Below are 20,509 nucleotides of genomic sequence, written 5' to 3'. Positions count from 1 at the left end.
AATCAGAATTAACTTGCATTAAGCAGTTCACAGCTTCATTTTATTTTCTAACCCTTTGCTGGAAAGGTAGTTATTTTCTTTTTAATCTTCCCATTGCTGCCTGTGAAGTTTAAAGCGTAAGATTTCAGTCACAGCAGCAATATTCTGTCAAACATTTAATAAGCTGAGCTCAGCCTTTTGTGAAGATGATGTGTGAAAGTGCAAATAACCACGAACGCTGCAAGTGAGTGCAGAGAACGACCTCAGAGCAGCCAGTTTGCTGCTCCCATTTATGTGCTGGGAAATACATATCAGAGGGTGTTGATACTGAACCAGGGTAGTGATAGAAATATATATATGCAAATAGCTCTGCATACAATGGTGGCGCCAGGCTGACATATATTAGGACATGTGGCTCTGCTATTCACCGTTGTACCAAGGCTAATTCTTTGATGAAGTAATATTTTCCAGCTAGGGTTTGGCAACTCCATGTATAACTGACCTACATCTCAAATTCAGCAGAGAGTTCGTGTCACACTGTTAATATTAATATTGTTAGGATGGGTAAGCAGTTAGCAATTTAAATATAAATTAATATTTTCACATGGGACTGTAGATTTCCAAATGCTTTAGAATTGTATATATCGGTGAGCCAAACTTTAGTTATGCTGAGACACCAGTGTTGACTTAGAAAATGATTTATCTAATTGCTTTATTTCCTGTCATTGCCAAGGAAGTAAGTATTACTGTTTGTGAATAAAATAGAGCTTGCGTGTCTTAAAATGTCACTAAGTCTAGAAGCAGAAAAACTTTTGCAATGATGTAAGCAGAGTTTTCCTGTTCTCCTTTCCTTAGTGGAAAGTAATAAACCTCTGACTTCAGAAGACTGAATTTAATAGCACCTTATGCTGATATGTTTGTCTGATAGGTGGGACCCAAAAATATGTCCATTTGCAGTGTAGGAGGGTGAGAACTTTGTTGTGAATGCTGGTAAAACATGATGTGAATGATGAGACCTGCAAAAGTAATGATAAGAGAGCCCTTCTTGTAGAGTCAGGGAGACCTTGATGGGATCTGCAGCTCCTCTTCCTCACTGCCCTTGCTCCTGACTGCTCTGCAGAGGATGTGTTTGCCCTGGGAGCTTCACTGAGGGAAACATCACTGGAGAAGTCTTTGCATTCTCCATGTCCTGCCAGGAGCTCATTCAGGATCCTTCTACACAGACATCACTCATGCAGATTTCTCACTGGTGTCACATCTGGTCCTTGGGGCTCCTGCTAGCCCCCAAAATAGTTCTCCACATGAAGAACCATCTCATGAACAAAGTGCCCGTGTGTGTGAGGAGTATTAGTGCCATGTCAGTAGTAGAATTCTTAAATTACTTTTAAACTCCTTGGCTGCAGTGACCTCTGAGGGTTTTTTTCTGTAGAATGAATAACCTAAAAGATGTTTTTAGAGTTGTTCAATCTGTAGTTTCTTCTGCAAAGAAATTGACCTATTGAAGATGTTAAGTTTAATGTTTTGTGCAGTGTTGGCCTTTTGGGTACAAGCTTTTCCTTTTCGTTGTTGCTGATTTGGTTCTTTTATCCTTTTGAAAGCCTTTCTCTCACAAAACCTCTCTCCAAAAATCATATTGAGACTGAAAAAAGCCTTTTGAATTGCTGAAGACCAGTGTATCCTAGCAAACAGAAGGGCATCAAAGAACAGAATAAGAAAAGTTAGCTGAACTGTACAAAGTGATGGTATCTCTTTCTTTTCTCTTTTTCATTTATAACAAGACTATTTTTCCACTAATTATAATAAACTCCCTTTTATAGCTCCCACACGAGCATACGTTAGAAGATATTCATACATTCTGGATAGATTCATATTCCATTCTTACAGCCAAGAGCTTTTCTATCAACACACATGGTATAAATATCAATACTGATTGCTCCAAATTGCTCTTGGATAACATTTATTGTATTTGCAGAAAAAACGTCTTGTGATTATTGCTAAAATAAACTAAAACTGTCAGACTCCATTTATTGTAAAAACTTTGAAAGTTCTAAGTTGAAGTGGAATAGACGGAAAAGTGGAAATATGAATAAAATGTGCGTTGTCTGCCCCTTGCTGGTGGGAGCAGGGAAGTGAAACACACCGAGCTGAGGTTGTTTACAGTTCTCTTTGCAGCTCTGAAATATCTTGGCACACGGGCCTTGAAAAGTAGAATCTGCACCTTCATCCAAATTCTGCATTCCTACGAGTACATTCTGGCCCCCTAATAATAACATACTGATAAAAAATTGTGGGAAATACACAAAGCCTGTTGTATCTTTTTGCACAGAATTTTCACTAAGGTGGATCAAGTACTTGCTGTCAGTGTTGGAACTTGAAACAGGTCCAGAAAAATGAAGATTTTTGATTTTCCATCTGTTGCTTCATTTACCCACACTATTCCAAATGTAACTGTGGTGCTGTTCTTTGTCTTCTATGCTTAACCCCTTTAGAAGGCATGAGTGAAGAAATATAGGAGTTTAATACATAGGATTTTGGCTCTTCCTTTTTTTAGGTTTTCTGTATGTTCTAAGGGATATTAATAATAGATTTCAAAATCTAAAGGAGTGTGTACAGATTTATTTTATGAGGAAGGATGACAGTATTTTTAATTAGTATAATAGAAGGAAAATCTTTTGCTCTTATGCTTTTTAAAGTAAGTGCATCCTCATTAGAGTTTTTGTTTGGATCAGGCTTAAGCAGGAAGGACTGAAAGATGTTCAGAATTGTGCTTTGCTTTGTGTCTTGTAACAGTCTGGGAACCTGAAAGCTGAATCCCTTTGGCTATAACTAAGCTGAAGGCTGTGCCTGGGGTCTGTACCTGGTACTTTGCCAGTACTAATGGGCGGTGTGGCTGAGGGTCCAGGCAAGGCTGACTGCACAGTCCAAAGCACCCTCACCCAAACACACCCTGGGTGTCTTTTGGGGCATTGGTACCTTCTAGATCTCTATAGAAACACATTTCTGGGACCTTCCACTGCTTTCTGAGGCAGATAGAGCCTCAGGGAGGTGGGAGGAAATCCATAAATTGAGATTGTTTACAAAATTGATTACTTTTTTTTTTTTTTTTTTCTCTCACAGCTTTGCTAATTTGAAAAGAAATGTCCTTTAAATTCCTGGTTCAGGAAGGGTTAAGATGGATTGTGTTAGAGGAAGGTAAAATTTCAATTACTTCCTACTTCAGTTTGCAAAAAGCTGTTGAGAAGTTGCCTAGGCAAAGTTTAACAAATTTTAATTATGTAAAGGAAGAGGTTGCTTCAGTGGTTAGCACCAGCTTAAATGACTGAGAGGAAAAAATAGTTAAATTTACAGTGAAGAGAGTAGAGTGCCCCAAAGGCTGTTCTGGTATTTGTGATGCTTAACATTTTTATAAAAGTTCTCAAAAGGAATGTGATCAGTTAGTGCAGGATGATCACACAAATAGCAATTAAAAGCTAGATGAGCTCAAAGGATGTTCAAAGTTGATATTTGTGGAATAAATGCACGTATAGAACAAATAACCTTAAAGGCAGACAAGTGCATGGGGCTGTCCCTTGAGGACTGACAGTCAGAGATGGTTCTCAGTTCCATGGAACACCAGCACACTTGCTGGGTGCTGTCCAAATCAAAACTAATGGCAGAGGAATGGATGAAATAATAGGAAATAAAAATTGGCCATTCTTTAAAGCTGTGGTGAATCCTGTTGGCAACTTGCTGATCTCATCTCAAAAATTATATAATAGAGCTAGAAGAGGTAGAGAGAAGAGCAGTAGAGGAAACAGGCATGATCTAAAGGCTGCTTCTGGTCCTAGAAGGCAGGAAGGTATGTTGAGGAATGGTTATTCAATAAATGCCATGATTTTTGTACTCTGCCTACACATCCCCAGGTACCCATTGTTCGACAGAAAGTGCAGAGTTAAGTGGACTTCAGGATAGCAATTCTTGTATAGTGCTTTGATTTCTGATAAAATTATATTTTTGAGGTCCTTGTGTATGTATCTACTTTTATGGTGATAAATGTCTGGTGATAAAGTGTGGTCCCTGGTGATGCAGCACCGTTATTCAGTAAAATGAAAGTATAATTTCACCAGCTGGGTAAACCAGCCTGTGCTAACAGTGCTGAATTGTGGAGGTGCCCTAATGCACACCAACGGAGCCTTTGGTGGGGGTCAGCTGCAGAACTCACTCCAGCAGTCATTAGCTGCTAAATATAGTTGCCCTATTTAAAAATGCCTGATTTTGAAAAATATTAGCCTTAAACTTCTACAGCTGGAAAAAAGATTAAGCTCTCTTTGACAGCCAGAGAGCTAAACAGAACCTGACAGAGCCGTAGCAAGAGTGGGGTGGGAAGAGCTCTTGCTTTGGGAACCTGTCTAAGGAGGTGGCCAGATGTTGGGAGGAACACCTAAATCCTGCCAGATGCTGATACCACCTAGGAAGAGGGACTGCTGCGTGGCTGGTAGGCAGCAGGAGAGGGAAGGTTGGAAGGCTTTGGAAGGTTGCCAGGGAAGGGGCAGTGTCAGAGGGCGCGTGGGGGATCGCACCGAGCGCCAGAATCTCGCACTGCTGCTGCTGCTCTGCTCAGGGCTGCTATTCCTGGTGAAGCTGGCAAGATTCAGGGGGGTAATTTCAGTAGCAGCAGGTTTAGGCTTTTTAGGGTTCACTAGAAGTTGATTGCCCAAGCGTAATTCAGATGAATATAAAGGCAGCTTGAGATTTCTGCTGGAGAAAATATGAACGTGTACCAGTGGAAGCAACTGCTTTGTAGGCTACGCTCGGTGCACTGGAGGTGTTAGTGGGTGTAGGGTAAATAATAATCAGATGACATTCACTGGGTGTATAGTTGACCCAGAATTGTTACCTCTGAAAGCTGACATGCAAATTTAGCTTCTGCAATAAGGTAAAGTTCTAGTGAAGTGCAGCAAAATGTGCTTTGTGCCAGCACAGTTCTGCCTTGCTCTTGAATGGGAAACTCAGAATACTTTATGAGATTCTACGTAGCTGGGGGAAAAATTTCTGAAGACGTATCCAGTGTTTTAGAGCAAGTAGTTAGTATGCCAAGGTTTTTATGGTGTGTAATATTTCACAGGGCTTTCAAGGTTGGAGGAAATTTGTTTTTGAACACTGAATATTTTAAGGACACCCTATAGTGCAGATTCCTTTTTTTCTCTTTTTTTAAACACGTGTTTTGGAGTCCCATCTGGAGCTAGAGTTTTTTTCCATAACATTTGCTGTCCCAGGGCCACTCATGGTGGAAAATGACTTTTTTCATGGAACATTGAGTATTGTAGAGCTGGTTCAGTGCTAGCGGAAAATAACCTGTGTTTGAGGTCAGAAAAATAGATTAAACTAATTTTAAAGTTTTATAGCCACTTAGGTCTATAGAAGAACTTTTTAAGAGGATTTAGATCCGTTGCAAGAGTAAGATTTGCATTTTCAAGGCTTTTCTAAGACTAGGAAGGCCTGAGTTCAGGAATGCATCTTTGCTCATGGAGGACAATTCCAGCTATCCTGAATGTTAAGTAGGTGTTTAATTGTATTCCCTGGTAGGGATGGGTTTAGTCTTGTGCCTAAGTGATTTCCTGACTTGGAGCTGTAGGATATAATTGTTTGATTCTGCTGCTCTCTGGTTCTAGTGATAGATCTCCCATTTGAATCCCTGGGATCTTTATTGCACTCAGGGATTCTGAGCCTTTGGCAGTTTGGGGGAGTTCAATCTTTGGGCTCATCCTCACCTGCATCTGTGTGGAGATGGTGCAGGAAGGAAACAAAGAGGGCTACAGGTCATCTCTTCCCTCTTCCTCCTGCCCCTTTTCCTGCTGTCTGGGGATCAAATCAGGAATTATTCAGCTTATAAGTGTTGTTGATACAATTCTGTAAAGAAAAAAAGGCTCCTGAAGACTGTGTGAAAGTTATTTTTGTTCATTTAAAGTCCCTGTGTAGATCAACCTTTAAGTAAGCTAGAGTCAAGCCTCTGCAGCAAAATTCAACCTTGTGTACAGGACAAAATCCTCCATGAAGTCCTACATATATGTCACAAAGCTTAAGAGTAATTTCAGCTCCTTTAAGGGAAGGAAAAAAAAAGTAAAAAGAAAACAACAACTTGGTTTTGGCTTATTTTTGCGTAGTTTAATTTCTACTTGGATGAGAAAACTGCTTAAAAGTCTTAGGTTTTTATTTACATGTGTTCTAAAGGGTAAAGCAGAGATTTTAGGCCTTAACTACTTGCCAAGAAAAAAAAATTTGAACTTCTTCTAGGTTTTGATGGTATGCTCAAACTCTGTCCTGCAGTTCCTGTGTAGGAAAATTGGTGCTTTTCACAGTGAAACTGGGAGAGCCTTGTCACAAGAGGAAAGTGGGAATTGTGTATTTTACCTGCTCTCTCCCAAGAGCCCCTAGATGAGACTCAGCTCAGTGTGCAGTGCTGCATACCAGCAGGGCAGGGCAATCTTATCTCAGAAGCAGCAAATTTGGAGTCTAATTTCTTAAGAAACACCAAAAATCTGCACGATGGAAGGTTTTGCACCTGAAATGTGCTAATGCTGACTGCGTGCTGGGGTTGTGATGGGTAATGAGATGGAGTTTTATGCAAGGTACTCCTAAGCAAAAAATGAAATGCACGCCTAAAACTAGTTTTTCTAAGTGTCCTCTAACAGTAAGAGTTTCTCCTGGTAGGAATTCCAGAACTGAATAAAGAATAAAGAAAAAAAAATATAAACAAGAACTATGTCTCTCATGAGAAATACAGCAGAAAAGGATTTTTCACTGGCCATATGAACATAAAGTGAAGGTGTCCAGAAGAGCTTGAAATGCATGTGCTGCTTTGCCCAAGAATGTGAAGGAACTGTACTAGAGGGATGTCTTTTTCTCCAGTTTTATTTCTTTAATCTGTTTCTATGGTGAATATTAGGAGATATCAGCCTTTTTTCTGAGTGGTTTCTCTACTATGTCTCTCTGGATGCCCAACTCTGATAGCTTTATATCACATTTTTGCCCTCCAGTTTTGGGTTCCCCTGATTTCTGGCATAGAGCCATGTCCTGGCTGCAGAGAATGCAGAGTCCTCCTCTCTTCTCCTCCCTTCATGTTCTACTCAGTCTGTAATAGGTCCCTGAATTCTTTTCTAAAGCAATCTTTTTTTTTTCCTTAGTTCAGGAGTCAGTCTGAGCATTTTCCTTAATACTATTAAAGGCAACCTAACCAAAAGCCAGTGAAGAGGTCAGAGGAGGAGCTTGATTGCAAATACCAGTTGTGCTTAAGCACATAGTCCAATATTTCCCAGCCTCACTCTCAGTGAATTGGTTTCCATGGAATACAAAGGCTGGAAAAAGAAATGGAACCATGAAATGCAAAATCTTGAAGGGTCCTCTTGAAGGGTTGTGAAGAGGCCAGCTCAGAGGTGCTCAGCACACAGTTCACATAATAATAATTAACTCCTAGATAAAAATCTTACTCCTTGATAGTTTGGGGTGAAATACTGTGCAGGAGTGTTGTGACTATTCCCACTGCTGTTTTGAGCTCAAACAGCTCCCCTTGATGGGTGCACCCTGAGGGATCCCTGTAACATCAGCTGCTGGGAAACAGCAATGCCCCTGTGTAAAGCACTGGTGGTGGTTTAGTGTGCTTTGTTTAACTGCTTCTTTTCCACGGATTCCCCCTCACACACTCTTTATCTCTTGCTGCCAGCACCCCTAGGATGGCTTGGGTGGATTCCTGGTGCATGAGAGCTGGACTGGCTGCTGGCCTGTGCTGCAGGGCTCTGTCTGCACTTCTCCTCAGACCTACAATTTATGTTTGTGTGCTCACATTATCCACTTGAGTAATGGCCTGATTTACTTGTGTGTGTGGTATTACTCACTTGTTTTCCCTGAAGAGAAACAAATACAGCTCTTTGGAGAAAGAAAGAGGAATCATTTGCTTTAACTTGAGTTTAAGGTGTGTGACAGATACCCAGTTTTGAACTCAGAATGAGTGGCAAAGCTATTCTGCAGATGTCTTCTGCAAACTGAACTCCAGTTCACATTTTAAAAGGCTCTACATGTCTTTGATTGAGGCACACATAGAAGAATAGAGACATGGCAATTTTTCTGGGATAGCTCTAGGATATAAACCATTTGGAAGAAAAATATTTGACTGTAGTTAAATCCTGGGAATGAGCTACATTTCTAAATGCTGTCATGAGAGCAGAGGGAGGACTATCATGAGGTGATATTGGGCTGATGTTTGATAGAGGCTCAGGTTAAAAGTTTAAATTTGAGCCATTCCAAACGTTTTTGTGTTTTGTGGAATTTGACTTTAAACCTTTTTACTTCAGTCCCATCTCTGCTGTGCTGCTTCTGGCTTCTTTTTGGCTCTGATTGGCCTGCTGGGGTTTGGTGCCAGTGAGGGTAGTCTGGCTGCAAACCTCCAAGCCTTAGAGTGAAACAGCTCAGATCCTCACACCACCTCCTCAGCCCATCTGCAGAGTAAGTGTATATGCCTGAATGGCTGTGGAAAGTACACTGTAAAGGAAAAATGTCTGAGAATTATACACTTTAGCCAGAAATCTGGGTAAAATGGAAAAAAGACCCTTAAACCAAGACCTCATCCTAATTCCAGATGGATTTTACACGGTGGCATAAAGGTTCTTCTAGAAACTTGAAAAACAACCTGGTTTTTGGACCCCTGTGCACTCTGCAGATCGTGTTTTACACAGCTTTATTCAGTAAAACACAATTTTACATGAATTTAAAAGCACAGAACAGCTGCTAAATTGTCTAGAATAAAACCTGTGATTATGCAGAGAGTGTTTCTCTTCACTGCCTTTCTAGACAAAATGGCGGGGGGAGCTTTCCCTTCAGTGAAATTGCAGGTTCCAAAAAATATGTCTGGTTCCTATTACAGCAAAGGAAAAACTTGAGGTGTGCATTGGAAGTGCTAAGCCCGTGATTGAAATGTTAAAGTTGTTCCTAAAGGCCATTCCACATCATGAAGACATCATCTGTAAAGTAATACTGCACAACGATCTGTGAGGAGAGGAGACTGAATTAGCATTCACTGGGGCTGGAGCTTCCAAATGTCCCACATTCGGGTCAGCTCCTGTAGCAGAACCTGGTTGAGGAGTCCTCAGTGAGCACAGACCAGTTTATTTAGTGGAAAAAAGGGCTCAGGTGAAAGGTTTCTTTATCTGTGACTTGTCCCATCCCTGCTCCTTTGTGGCTGCTCAATGTGCCACATGTGCCAACTTACCCAGTGACTTCCCCCAGGACTTTGGAACTTGGAAAGAGCATTTCTGCTGCAGCAGCTCAACCAGAGGTGTCTGATCTGCCAACTTGCAGAATTTCTTTTTGAAGGCAAGTGTTTGAGGAAAATAAAACAGTTAAAGTCTTCCCACTGGTAGTGTGCCAGTGGAAAAATAATTTCATTAAAAATAAGTGTTCAAAATAATTTATTGATTAAAATTGAAAATGACAGGTTGTCTGCAAGAGCTGAGGCTCTCAGAGTTCAAGCACTATGGCAGGAATGATGATAGATCTTTGGTTTCTGTACCACAGTAAATGAGATTGCTTAACAAGAGAACCCCTCTTTTCATTATTAATACCTCTTTCTGTTCCCTTCCCTTCACCCTCTGTCATTATAAGCTGTGCAGATCACATCTGCAACTTGAAGAAGTTGTCACAGTTGTTTTGGCACAAATTGGCCACATGTATTTTCTAATCTATTTTTTTCTTCAAGAGAAATATTGTTGCCCCAATTTTTGATAAAAAATTTCATCTTCCTTCCTTCCTTCAGTCCTTCCTTCATTGTGGGAGGCAGATTGAATGAAAAGGTACCGTGCAGCTCTTTCCATCAGCTTTTCCTGACTGGGTTTGGTGGTGTCACATCTTTCAGTGAGATATTGAGCACATTGCTTTTGTAGGACTGGTAGCAGTCTGTAAAGCTATCTTTGAGCTGGGCTTGCAGTGCTTAACTTTGATCTTTATTCTTAGTGGGATGCTGAATTATTAATAGGGCTCACAACTGAGAGGTTTTCTTGTGAGTGTGGAAACTGCTTGTTTTACTGCAAAGTTGTTACTTAGGTTTTCACACTCTGTGAAATGATAAAGGAAGTCAGGATTCTTGCATGATATGGTAGCAGTTAGCAATATAAACCCTTTGGCTTATCTCTCACAAGAAATGTTTTCATTGTTTTCATTTTAAAGGCGTTCCCAAACCAAATGTAACATGGTTGAAGAAGAAAGATGTTTTACAAGTCAGTTCTTCCTTGGTTTTGAATGGCTCTTTATTTCTGAGGAATGTTTCCTATGGAGATGCAGGAACATACACTTGCAGAGCAACTAATGCTCTTGGAAAAGCTGAGGCTGCATCTGTTCTCCACGTAACTGGTAAGTGCTAAATGAGAATTCCTTACTGATAACAAAAGTCAGCTGATTTATAATCAAAGTTTAACCATAAAATAGTTGGGGGCTTATTTAACACTTTATTCGAAACTTGAAATTTTTGACTATATCTGACTCCCTTGGATCTGTGCTCTGTTTTGTGTTTCCTTTAATGTGGATCTGGGTACAGGTGGTTTGACTTGTGACTTCAAGGTTGTTTCATCTTCTTGCTTCCAGGTGACAAATAATCAGCCCTTAAACCACCTTAAACATTAGGATTCATTAAATTCACTGTCACGTTACAGTGGGCCCAGTGCTTCCAACTAGAGACACAGGACAGCCTTGAGTATTCAGGAAATCTTCAGGGAAATGCAGGAAAATGAAAGCAAAGGCTGGTTTTGGGGTTTGATGTTCATTTTTTTTCTTAATTATGGAGACAAATAGAAGTAGAGGAGTGGAAAGGAAAAAATCTGATTATGAGCTCTGAACTCTCAGAGTAGAAGATGTAGAGAAAAACCTCTGCTGTAAGTAGATTAATGATGTAATTCTGTATAATGCAATCATGCCTTGCAAATCACTGCAATGGATCATTTGGCTCTAGAGATGAGATGTCTCACCCCTTTGCTGTGCAAAGTGCAGCACAGCTCCCTGTGAGCAGTCCTGCCACAAAGATCCCTTTGCTGGGCACACACCTTGGGCAGGTTGTGCATGTTTGGGTCTGGGATGTTGGTCGAGGAGGACGTTCTGAAGACATAACAGGAGCCTCTGTGTGAGGATGAGTGTGACTGAAGCTGCCTTCCTGCTTTCCTCGAGTACATCAAAACTTCAGATGTTCCAGAGAGGAATATTATTATAATGACGTGACTGGAAGATTGCTCACAAGAGCCTAAATTTTGTTTCTGTTCCTCATCATGTGACATTAGTTTAAATAAATCTGGAGTGGATAGGAAAAGGCCAAATTCTCCAAGTTTTTGGCTGTGTGAAATGGGAGGACTTCTGCTGTCGGGACTTGCAGATTGCAGTGGCTCAGAGTTGTCTGAAATATCCCATCAGATTTCTGGCCTGGCTAAAGGACTTGCTGCCTGATCAGGGCCAGTCCAGCAGTAGCACAAAGTCTGTGCAGCCTTTCCACTAAAGCTCCCTAAGGGCTGACAAGGCAACCAGCCCTTTGCCTGTGGAACTGGCCTCACTGTGGTTTTGTGGAGACTTTTTTTGTCCTGGTGTTTACAGACAGGCAGAAGGGATTGCACAGGAATCGCACACTGAGGAAAAATGTTGAGCCAATGTAAAATGACCCAGGGAAGTTAGAATACAGCAAAAGATTGAAACCCTTCTGGAAGGAGAATAGATGTTATGTACATTCATTAAAACAGAAATGTTGACTAAGTGGTAAGAACTGTGTGTTACTGACAGATTGCCCACATTTTTGGCAGTTATTCTGCCGGCATATGATAAAAAGGAGGAGTTGCTATAGTGATGGGCATTTGACTCGGCATTCATTATGATATCTCTATGCATAATTAGAGTTTAAAAGATGTTCTTCTTTTTTCTATTATAACACTTTGTCATAATTCCATTTAATGGAACAGAGGAATTGGCCAGATTCCACTGAGAGAATTCTTTTTCTTACAATTTCTGCATGCAATGAAATAATAAATAACGCCATCATGAAAAACAGGAAATGCATCCTGTTACAGGCTTATTTTTCTAACAAATTCAATAAATGTATTGATTTATTAATTCAGAAACTTGCATAAACATAAATAATTTCTGGTTCCCTATACACATGGAGTTTATTTCTTAGACAGATAATTTAACTGTATAAATGAAGTTGTTCCTAAAGAATTCCAAGCTGCTATTATCTTTCTGCTTCTTAACTGGCATGCTGGATATTTTGATATGAAATGTTTTTTGGCATCATGATTTAGCTCTTGCTCAGAAGAGATCTTATGCACTGTGTTACAGAACAAAGACTAACAGAGAATAACACTCAGTTGTTGAAGGAAAACAGAAAAAAGCGTGTCCTGATGGCATCTGGGATTGGTACAAATGTCAGTGTGGCACCTGGCGATCCACTAAGAATAGGTATGTTGTCTTTTCTGCTTTTTCATTCAAATTATTTATTTATTGTATTGAAATAGAGGGGCCCCCATGGAAAATATGAGTGCAATTCCCAAGAGTCCAGGTTTGGTGACCACCCGGATTTCTTAACTCTAGCTCAGCTCTCAATTACCAGTGAGGAGGCCTTAGATTAAGATATGCAATCATATTTTTTATTCAGCTTTTCAAAAAATAGGTTTCCTTAAGACATTATGAGATGAGTCACTCTGATACTAAAGCTATTTAATTGCTCTTTGAGCTTCATTTGAAAAATGGAAGGGATTCAGCTGGGGTCTATATTTGTGGGTTTTTCCCATCTAAATGAGTGCCTTTGTTTCCATCCCTGCCCTGTGGAATGAAAATGCAGCAACTTCATTTAATACTTTTATGACTCCTTTCCCAAACAGATAGAAGGTCTTTAATTACAGACCTATTTGCATATTTTAGAGCCTGGGATGAAGTCTTCATTCTATTTAAATCATTGTTCCCCCCTTCCATTTTGTTCCTATAGAAGGTAGGTTTATAGGAACTTACAGAAAGGGAAATGATGAAGTGTGGTAAGTACACATCAGCTTACAGAGCTCATACTGCTCAAGGGGAAGTCAGGATTTGGGATCATATCTTGGACTTCAGTGGGTTGATGCATGTTCTTGTTTTTATTTAGAATGGTGATGTTCTTTATGTAGAATCACACTCGTATGAACTTGTTCACAGATGTTTCAACGTGCTGAGAAAAACCTGCTAAAATGCTGTTGATTTTTAGGTTGCCCGGTGCTGCCCAGTCACAGACACACAGTCCAGTGGCTCTTTGGAGATAGCCCCCTTGAGGAAGTCAAGACCCTGGAATACAGAACCCTGGTTGGGGGTCGTATCCTAGAGGTGAACACCAGCTCTGCTCAATTCGCTGGACAATTCCAATGTCGGACTTCAGCTAGTGCAAAACTAATGTCAGTTTGGGTAAATGTCAAGAAGGAAGGTTTGTTGAAAATTATATGACAAATTCTTGAATTTTAAAATATCTTCTTTTGCTCTGTAAAGACTTTTCTAATAACTAACCTTTTTTTCTGTGTTGAAAGTAATTCAGAAATACATGCTTAGCTTCACATATGGGAATGGTTTTACTTAAGTCAATAGGCAAAGCCCATACTCAGAGTTGGATATAATAATTAATGTGTATCCAAATATTGTGTGGGGGTTCTGATTTCTTGCCTGTGTATCTGAGAAACTGAGAGAATGTGTTTTCCTGCTTAAACAGTTTTAAATCAGACTGGTTTTATCAACTACCCTTCAACAAACTTCTCCATGGTAGCCCACCAAACTGAAACAAAATTGACTCTGAGGTCCTCTTTGGAATTACCTTCATTATAATAAAAATAATTTTAATGTAATTGTCATATTCCAGCATCATCACACTTAATATGGTAATGATCTTACTGCAGATACCCTTAATCACATCTCTGTACTAGAGCACACTGCACACTCATAGATTTCCATCTGAAAGTCTCAAGAATGTCTTGTGAGGTTCCCCAGCATAATGCACTTGCACAAAACCACATTTCTATCAGTAATTTATAAAATGTGCAACTGAATTTCAAAATTGATGAATTTTAAAAGAACCTTGCATATGCACCATCAGGACAATCAGCTGTATCTGCAAACATTTTGTCAAGTTTTAAACATTTTAAGTGTTTAGAAAATAATTATATTCTCATTTTTAAAATGTAATTGTATTAGGAACTCAGATTTAAAAACAAGCATCTGTTGACACTGTGAGCTTTTCTGTATGTTTTATCTCTTCACCTCTCAGTTTGATTTGGCTTATGACTGATCTGCAAGGGACTCAAGCAGTAGGATCAGGTCCCCTGTGCTCTGTTTGATGTTGTTGGTGACTGTTTATGGATGAAGAGGGCTCTGGAGAGCCTGAGGTTATGAGGGAAGCTACATTTGCAAAGGAATCTTAGTGAGACCCATCTATGATCAAAACATTTACTTTTAAAAAACAATTGTAAATCAGAGAATACCTTAATAGAATTTTTCAAAAACTAGGTCCAGCCCTAGATTTTAATCTAGATCTCATTACAGTTACAATTCCTGCCAGTTATTGAACTGTCCACCTGCAGCCATCAGCTGCACTGCCTTTTGATTGGCAATCCCCTCTCCAGTCAGCTCGGGCAGTATTTTGGGGTGATTCCATTTTCAAGTTCTGAGCTTTAATTGTGATTGGCACTTAAGTAGATGTTTCATCACTACCATACCCGTGCTTTTGTGAGGCTGTAAAACCTCCCCTGGTGGTTTTTGCACAGTAGGCATTTTGAGGGCACTTCTGAGCAGTGTCATCCTAGTTAAACAAACAATACAGTCTCTCCATCATAGCTGCAGTCAGTAAATTTAACTATTTCTACTTTGAAAAAGGCCCTTTTGTATTATTTTAAGGAATCCAGAAGTAATAAGGAAACACTGAAAAACAATAAGTTAAAGAATTCATTATGTGCTGCAAGAGTGAGTCTGTGGACACAGCTGGTAGCTATCAATTATTCTTGGTTATTATAGAAAAACCTGACTCCTTCTGTGATCACATAAAAATCTGTCAACATTGCATAGTACTTCATCTTTTACCAAGTGTCAAAAAAAATTGTGGAGGAAGGGGTAAGTGTGGAATTTTGACTAAATATAAAGCCAGTAATTGTTAGAAGTTATTGATTTTTAATATAAAATGCTCTTTAAAACAAATTCCTTTTTCATCTTGCCAGGTGCCTCAGTGGCAAATTATTTTTACATTAAATACTTCTCTGTAGTTTAGGACAGGATTTTCTTAAATCCTGAAATTATGTGAGGTGTCTAGAGTAAGATGAGTTTTCTTCAGGACAAACTTGCTATAGAACAGCAGGAAACCTAGAGAGCCTGATTTACAATTTCCTCTTTTTAATGCTCATTGTATAAAAAATTGTTATGAAGGTTTTAAAGGAAGCTCATCAGTTCCTACTGTGAGCCAGGTTCTGCCCTTCATGTGCTGATCTCATTTGCCTTCTGGAGGGCTTCGTGCTCTTAGGTAAGGGCTAAACTTGAAGGAAAGCTGAGCAGAACGAAATTGTACTTTGGCCATGGTCCCTTTTCACAGTGCTGAAATATTTGCTTTTCTGCAGAGGATGTGGTGTCTATCCAGCCTACTGAGAGTGCTGCCAAATCAATCAAAATGGGACAGAGTTCCAGTGTACAGTGCCTCTCTCACACTGCTTCCAATTGTATTTCTTAGATCACACCTGGGAATATGCTGAGTGGGGTCCTTGCTCTGCCACCTGTGGGCATTCAGGAACCCGCTCCAGGAGCCTACAGTGCATGAATGCTGAGAAACAGAAAGTCAATGAGTCACAGTGCAGAGAGCTGCAAAAGCCAGTGATTGTTTACCAGCCCTGCAACAGAGAGGACTGCCCTCCCAGGTAAACTCCCTTCTGCTCCATTTCCATCTGTATTTCTTTGTGTATTAAAATGCACTCACCACCCCCTGAAATTGTTTCTGTCTTTATGCTCTGAGCGTGAAATGTGGGGTTTATTTCATCATGAACCTTAAAGCATGAGAGATGTGGAAATGGATCACAAGCAAGTAGGGAAACACTTGATTCAGCTGAATAAATAAGACCTGAGCGTGTCTCTGTGCTGCTGCAGCAAGTCTGGCTGCAACCACACCACACCTCAAAAGCTAAGCTGGAGATCTCTCTGAGACACTGGGATGTGCAGTTTTGTGGAATCTGTTCCACCCCAGAGGGAAAACTCGTTGTGTTTAGTGTCCAGTGTAACTCTGTGTTCACCTGTTCTACTTTGTGCCAGCAGAGCTCTGAGTGAGATGTTTTTAGTGGAATTCCTCATTTTTCTCCAGTGCCCCTCACCACAGTGCTCCTCAAACATCCTTCCCTGCCAGTTTGCTCACTGCATCAACTGGGGATCATGGGGCTGAAAATATTTATATCACAGACAAGTGTATCACAGCATCTGATTCCAAAGGCCAAAACTATACCTCTAGACTATTTGAGTTGCACTGAGCATTCCAGATCAACAGGGTGTTTCTCCAGGTTTTCAACAGGAAACCCCACAGGATCCTCAAAGCAAGTGTTTTTATTGTTTTAAAGAACTGACCATCACTATCAGCAAAAATCTGAGAGAGATAAACACACTTTGGAGTTGTCTCTCACTGGAAAATGTTGGCAGGGAAGTGTTAAGACTTTAGCTGACATTGTGAGAGTGCATCTTGCCAATATGTTCTAAATTCTGGTCTAAACGTAGAAAACCTAGCAACAGATTTGTATCAGGAGAAGTTGTTTATATTTCATCATTAGCAGCCAAAAACCAGATTATCTTAAATTGTGATACTGAACTCCAGTCAGCCCAGAGAAAGCTAACATTTTGCCAGTAGAAAAATACTGAAATCAAACGAATAGTTTGAAACACAGCTTCAGTTGCAGGTTTCCCTCTGAAGCTGCAGCGTTTGGAGCAGATGACAGGAGGGTGCAGGAGTTCCTGGGGCTCCTGAGAGCCAGGTCATGCCTTTCAGTGGATTGCAGGGCATGACTAAATAATCTGATTAGCACTGGCCCTGCAGTATTCACAACATAAACAAATAGGTTATTTCATATGGCTACAGAGAATGCGAACTGAATTGTCTTTTTATATGCTTAGATTTGTTCTGCTTTTAATTTGGCTTTATGTAATCACCAATGGAAGGCAGTTGTGTGTATACTAACATAATTAACTCTGCCTTGAGCCATACATGTATGCTAACATACAAATTGGTTTTCTGTTATGAAATATTCCATGCTTTCTATACAGGAAGAGCATCCCAGATGCCTGGAAAATAGCCCTGTATCTGTTTCTTGGTGCCTCTAATCTGTGTCTTTCCCTGTGATTACTGACCTGGGAGGGAAGTGCAAAATGTCCAGACTTCCCTTCCCATTTTCCCACTTACTAATTGCTGCACAATCTTCTCAACTCATGGCAGCTCTTTAGAAAGCATCCATAGAATTATAAAGGCTTTGGATGTATAGTCAGTGGCATGGGACCTTAATTATTCAAAGCATTTTGCATGTGTTTAATCACTTCATCACAGTGGAGAGGTACAGTTAAGCAAATATAAGGGCTTGAGTATCTACTTAACTTGTGCATTCTGTGCATGCACTGCACCAAATGTTTGCAAAAGTACTTCAGCTTTAAAAGGGAGAAAAAGACAAGGGTGCAGAATGTAAAAGATTAATCTTCCTTGAATGGATATAAGCTGTTTGAGTGTAAGAAAATGAAGAAATGAAGAAAATAGATTTCTGTTCCCTGTTATCACTGCTGTGGTACACATAAAGTCCATTTTATATTTCTAGCCTAGATTTATGCAAAGAGCAAGTCCACTTGATTGTATTACCACCTGCTGCCTCCCTAGTATTGTTCCTAGCTGCCAAGACAGACTAAATATTTGCGGCTTCTAATCAATAAATAGCATGTTCTGCCTGAGCCATTATCTGGTGAGATCTCAATGTAATAAATTTGGATGAGTTATGGCAGCTGTCACTTTAGTACCCACTAAATCATTACCATCCATTTGGTAAGCCATAGAAAAGTACACTCTCCTTCCTCCTGGAATGTCACATCCAGCAGGGTCTGTAGAGCTCACCCAGTAACAGGTTCTGCTAACAAGCATTGTAACCTCTGTTAGCAAATATTCTGTCATCAGTTAACCACGTTTAGAAGACCTTGCTCAAGGGAGGAAGGAGCTGATTCTGACTGTTCTCACATCTAAAATTTGCAAGGACAGGTTCTTTTGCGTTTTCTTTGCAAACAGTCGCTACCAGCTCCCAGGAGGACTGCAATGATCGCCATAAACGTGTCTGTCCTCCTGCAGGTGGGTGGCTGGGCCGTGGTCTGAGTGCTCTGCATCCTGTGGCAGCGGATTCCGGCACCGACAGCTGTGGTGCCACCAGGCCAGGGCCAACGGGAGCGCGCCGGCGCTGCCGCCGGGGGCCTGCGCGCACCGGCACCGGCCCGCGGCCAGGACACCCTGCTCGGGGCCCCCCTGTCCCATGGGGACACGGGCAGAAACACAGGTAAGTCACAGCCTTTGTCTGCCATCTCCTGGTGTCAGAAAAGTGGGACGGTGCCATCGTGCCACTGGCTGCCATCTGTCCCCTTGTGGCTGACATCTGTCCTCTTGCACAAGGCGGGAGCTCTGTGGCTGTAACTATCTTTCAGACCAGCCAATTAGAAATCTTGTTTTTTCATCTCATGCTCTCTGAGCACTTTTCTTTTGTTGAAGACATGACCTGAAACCAGAGTATAAGCTTCAGTGTATTTTATAAGCTAAGCCCTTATGATGTATTCCATTTCCCAAGCTAGTTTATTGCTTTTATTGCAGTCATATTAGTACACAGGTTGGATAGCTGTACTTGTGAAGTCCCCAAAAAAGATATATGAATGTGGTTCAACAACACATTGAAGAAGTTGTTCAATTCACAGAATGCATAGATGTCTGTTTTCCTATATTTTCTGATTCTTCCTTCATGAGGCAAACTTGTGCACATTTTGATATGATTTGTATTTACTGTTCAACGTGGAAAGTAATTAATTAGAATTGCTGTTGCTGCATTCCCAATACAGGTTTTAGCAAGGCAACTTTGTAATGTGCAGAGCTACAAAAAGAATTCTGTAGCAGAAGGGATGTGGCATGATGAGAGAACACAATGGATTTAACTTTAGGAACAGGCAGGAAAGTCAGTGTTGGCAAAATTGCACAGAGAGAACAAAAAATACGTAGGCCTTATCCAAACTGAGGTGTGACAGGACTCAAGAAGGCAAGATGCAAAAAATTGTGGCTGGGCTGTGTAGCTGGGTAACTCCCTAGGAGGATAATTCTGTTGTTACTAACTTGGCTGTTTCTTTTTCTCTCCCCTCACCCTTTTCTCTCAATTCTCAGTGTTCTGGTCGCTGTGTGGGCCACCCCACAGGTTCCCAGCACCGTCAGTTTATGTGTCAGCTTCAGAACGGATCTTCAGTGCCAAACTCTTCTTGTGATGAAAGAAAAAGGTAAACAGTGTGAAGAAGTTACAAGTTAGATTTTTTAGATGATGAAATTGAAGGTACAGGCTTGTCACTGCAGTCCAAGTAGGCAAATTCTGTTGTGTCAAACAAAGGATAAAAGGTAGAGACAGTCATCCCCTTGTGGACACCGGATGAATTCAGGAACTCAAGAAAGGTTATGACTGAAGAATACACAGTATCCAGTATGCAGTGTTTCAGGGTCAGTTAAGTTTTCTTAAAGATAAAATACCTTTTCTATTCCAGGGTTAAGAAAGTGGTTTAAGTAAACCCGTGTTTTCTCATGAATGAGAAGGTGTGATGAGTGAGTGCAAAATTAAATAAAGGGAATTCAACTTAAATATCAGAAAAAATGAAACAGGTTACTCAGAAAGATTATCTCTGTCTCTGTCTTTGGAGATATTCAAAACACAGAGACAATTTTGAGGATCCCGGTTTAGTTGGCTGTGCTATGAGCAGGGGTGTGGGGCTGATCAGTTCTGTTGTTGTGTGAATAAGGGTTTAGCACAAAGCAAATTTTAACTGCCCTTTTCTTTCCCTGCTCAGCCCTCCTGCCAGAAGGAAGTGTTCCTCAGAGGTGTGTGATGTGTACTGGCGGCCGGGCCCCTGGAGGCCCTGCAGTGTGGGCTGTGGGAGTGGGTTCCAGTCCAGACCAGTGTCCTGCGTGCACAGGCAGAGCAACAAGCCCGTGGCCGAGCAGTTCTGCAGAGGGAGGAAGAGACCAGTGACCTGGCAACACTGCAATGTCACATCCTGTGGCAGTATGTAAATGTTTATTTAAATATGAGCATAGTAATAGTTTGTAGCAGTTATATTAGAAGGTGACTCACAGTTGTACACTATTGATTCTACAAGCATTTGATTGTACATCAAAGGTAAAACTATCCTCTCCAAGGACCACTTCGTAATCCTGCGGTTTCTTTTCTCTAAGTAGGCCAGTTTGATATTAAAGCCTCAAAAGCACTTTTAGAAACAGGATATTTAGGAAGTT

The 20,509-nt window shown here is 40.7% G+C and overlaps 1 protein-coding gene across 4 annotated transcripts in view; it reads left to right on the top strand.

Moving 5' to 3' along the window:
• The window catches only part of ADAMTSL3 (ADAMTS like 3), a 173,339-nt gene that overhangs the window by 150,603 nt on the left and 2,227 nt on the right, over positions 1-20,509 (top strand). For 3 of the 4 annotated variants that reach the window (XM_063412567.1, XM_063412566.1, XM_063412565.1), the window contains exons 24-30: positions 10,174-10,356; positions 12,316-12,435; positions 13,214-13,426; positions 15,704-15,887; positions 18,329-18,530; positions 19,397-19,506; positions 20,065-20,279. In XM_063412567.1, the coding sequence (XP_063268637.1) occupies positions 10,174-10,356; positions 12,316-12,435; positions 13,214-13,426; positions 15,704-15,887; positions 18,329-18,530; positions 19,397-19,506; positions 20,065-20,279 (1,227 nt within the window). Of the gene's footprint in view, positions 1-10,173; positions 10,357-12,315; positions 12,436-13,213; positions 13,427-15,703; positions 15,888-18,328; positions 18,531-19,396; positions 19,507-20,064; positions 20,280-20,509 lie in introns of those variants that run through there. The other variant, XR_010082373.1, reaches the window with a different exon arrangement.

The sequence above is a fragment of the Prinia subflava genome, chromosome 15 (assembly GCF_021018805.1).
Source record: "Prinia subflava isolate CZ2003 ecotype Zambia chromosome 15, Cam_Psub_1.2, whole genome shotgun sequence".
NCBI lineage: Eukaryota > Metazoa > Chordata > Aves > Passeriformes > Cisticolidae > Prinia > Prinia subflava.
This window is presented reverse-complemented; position numbering and strand designations above follow the sequence as displayed.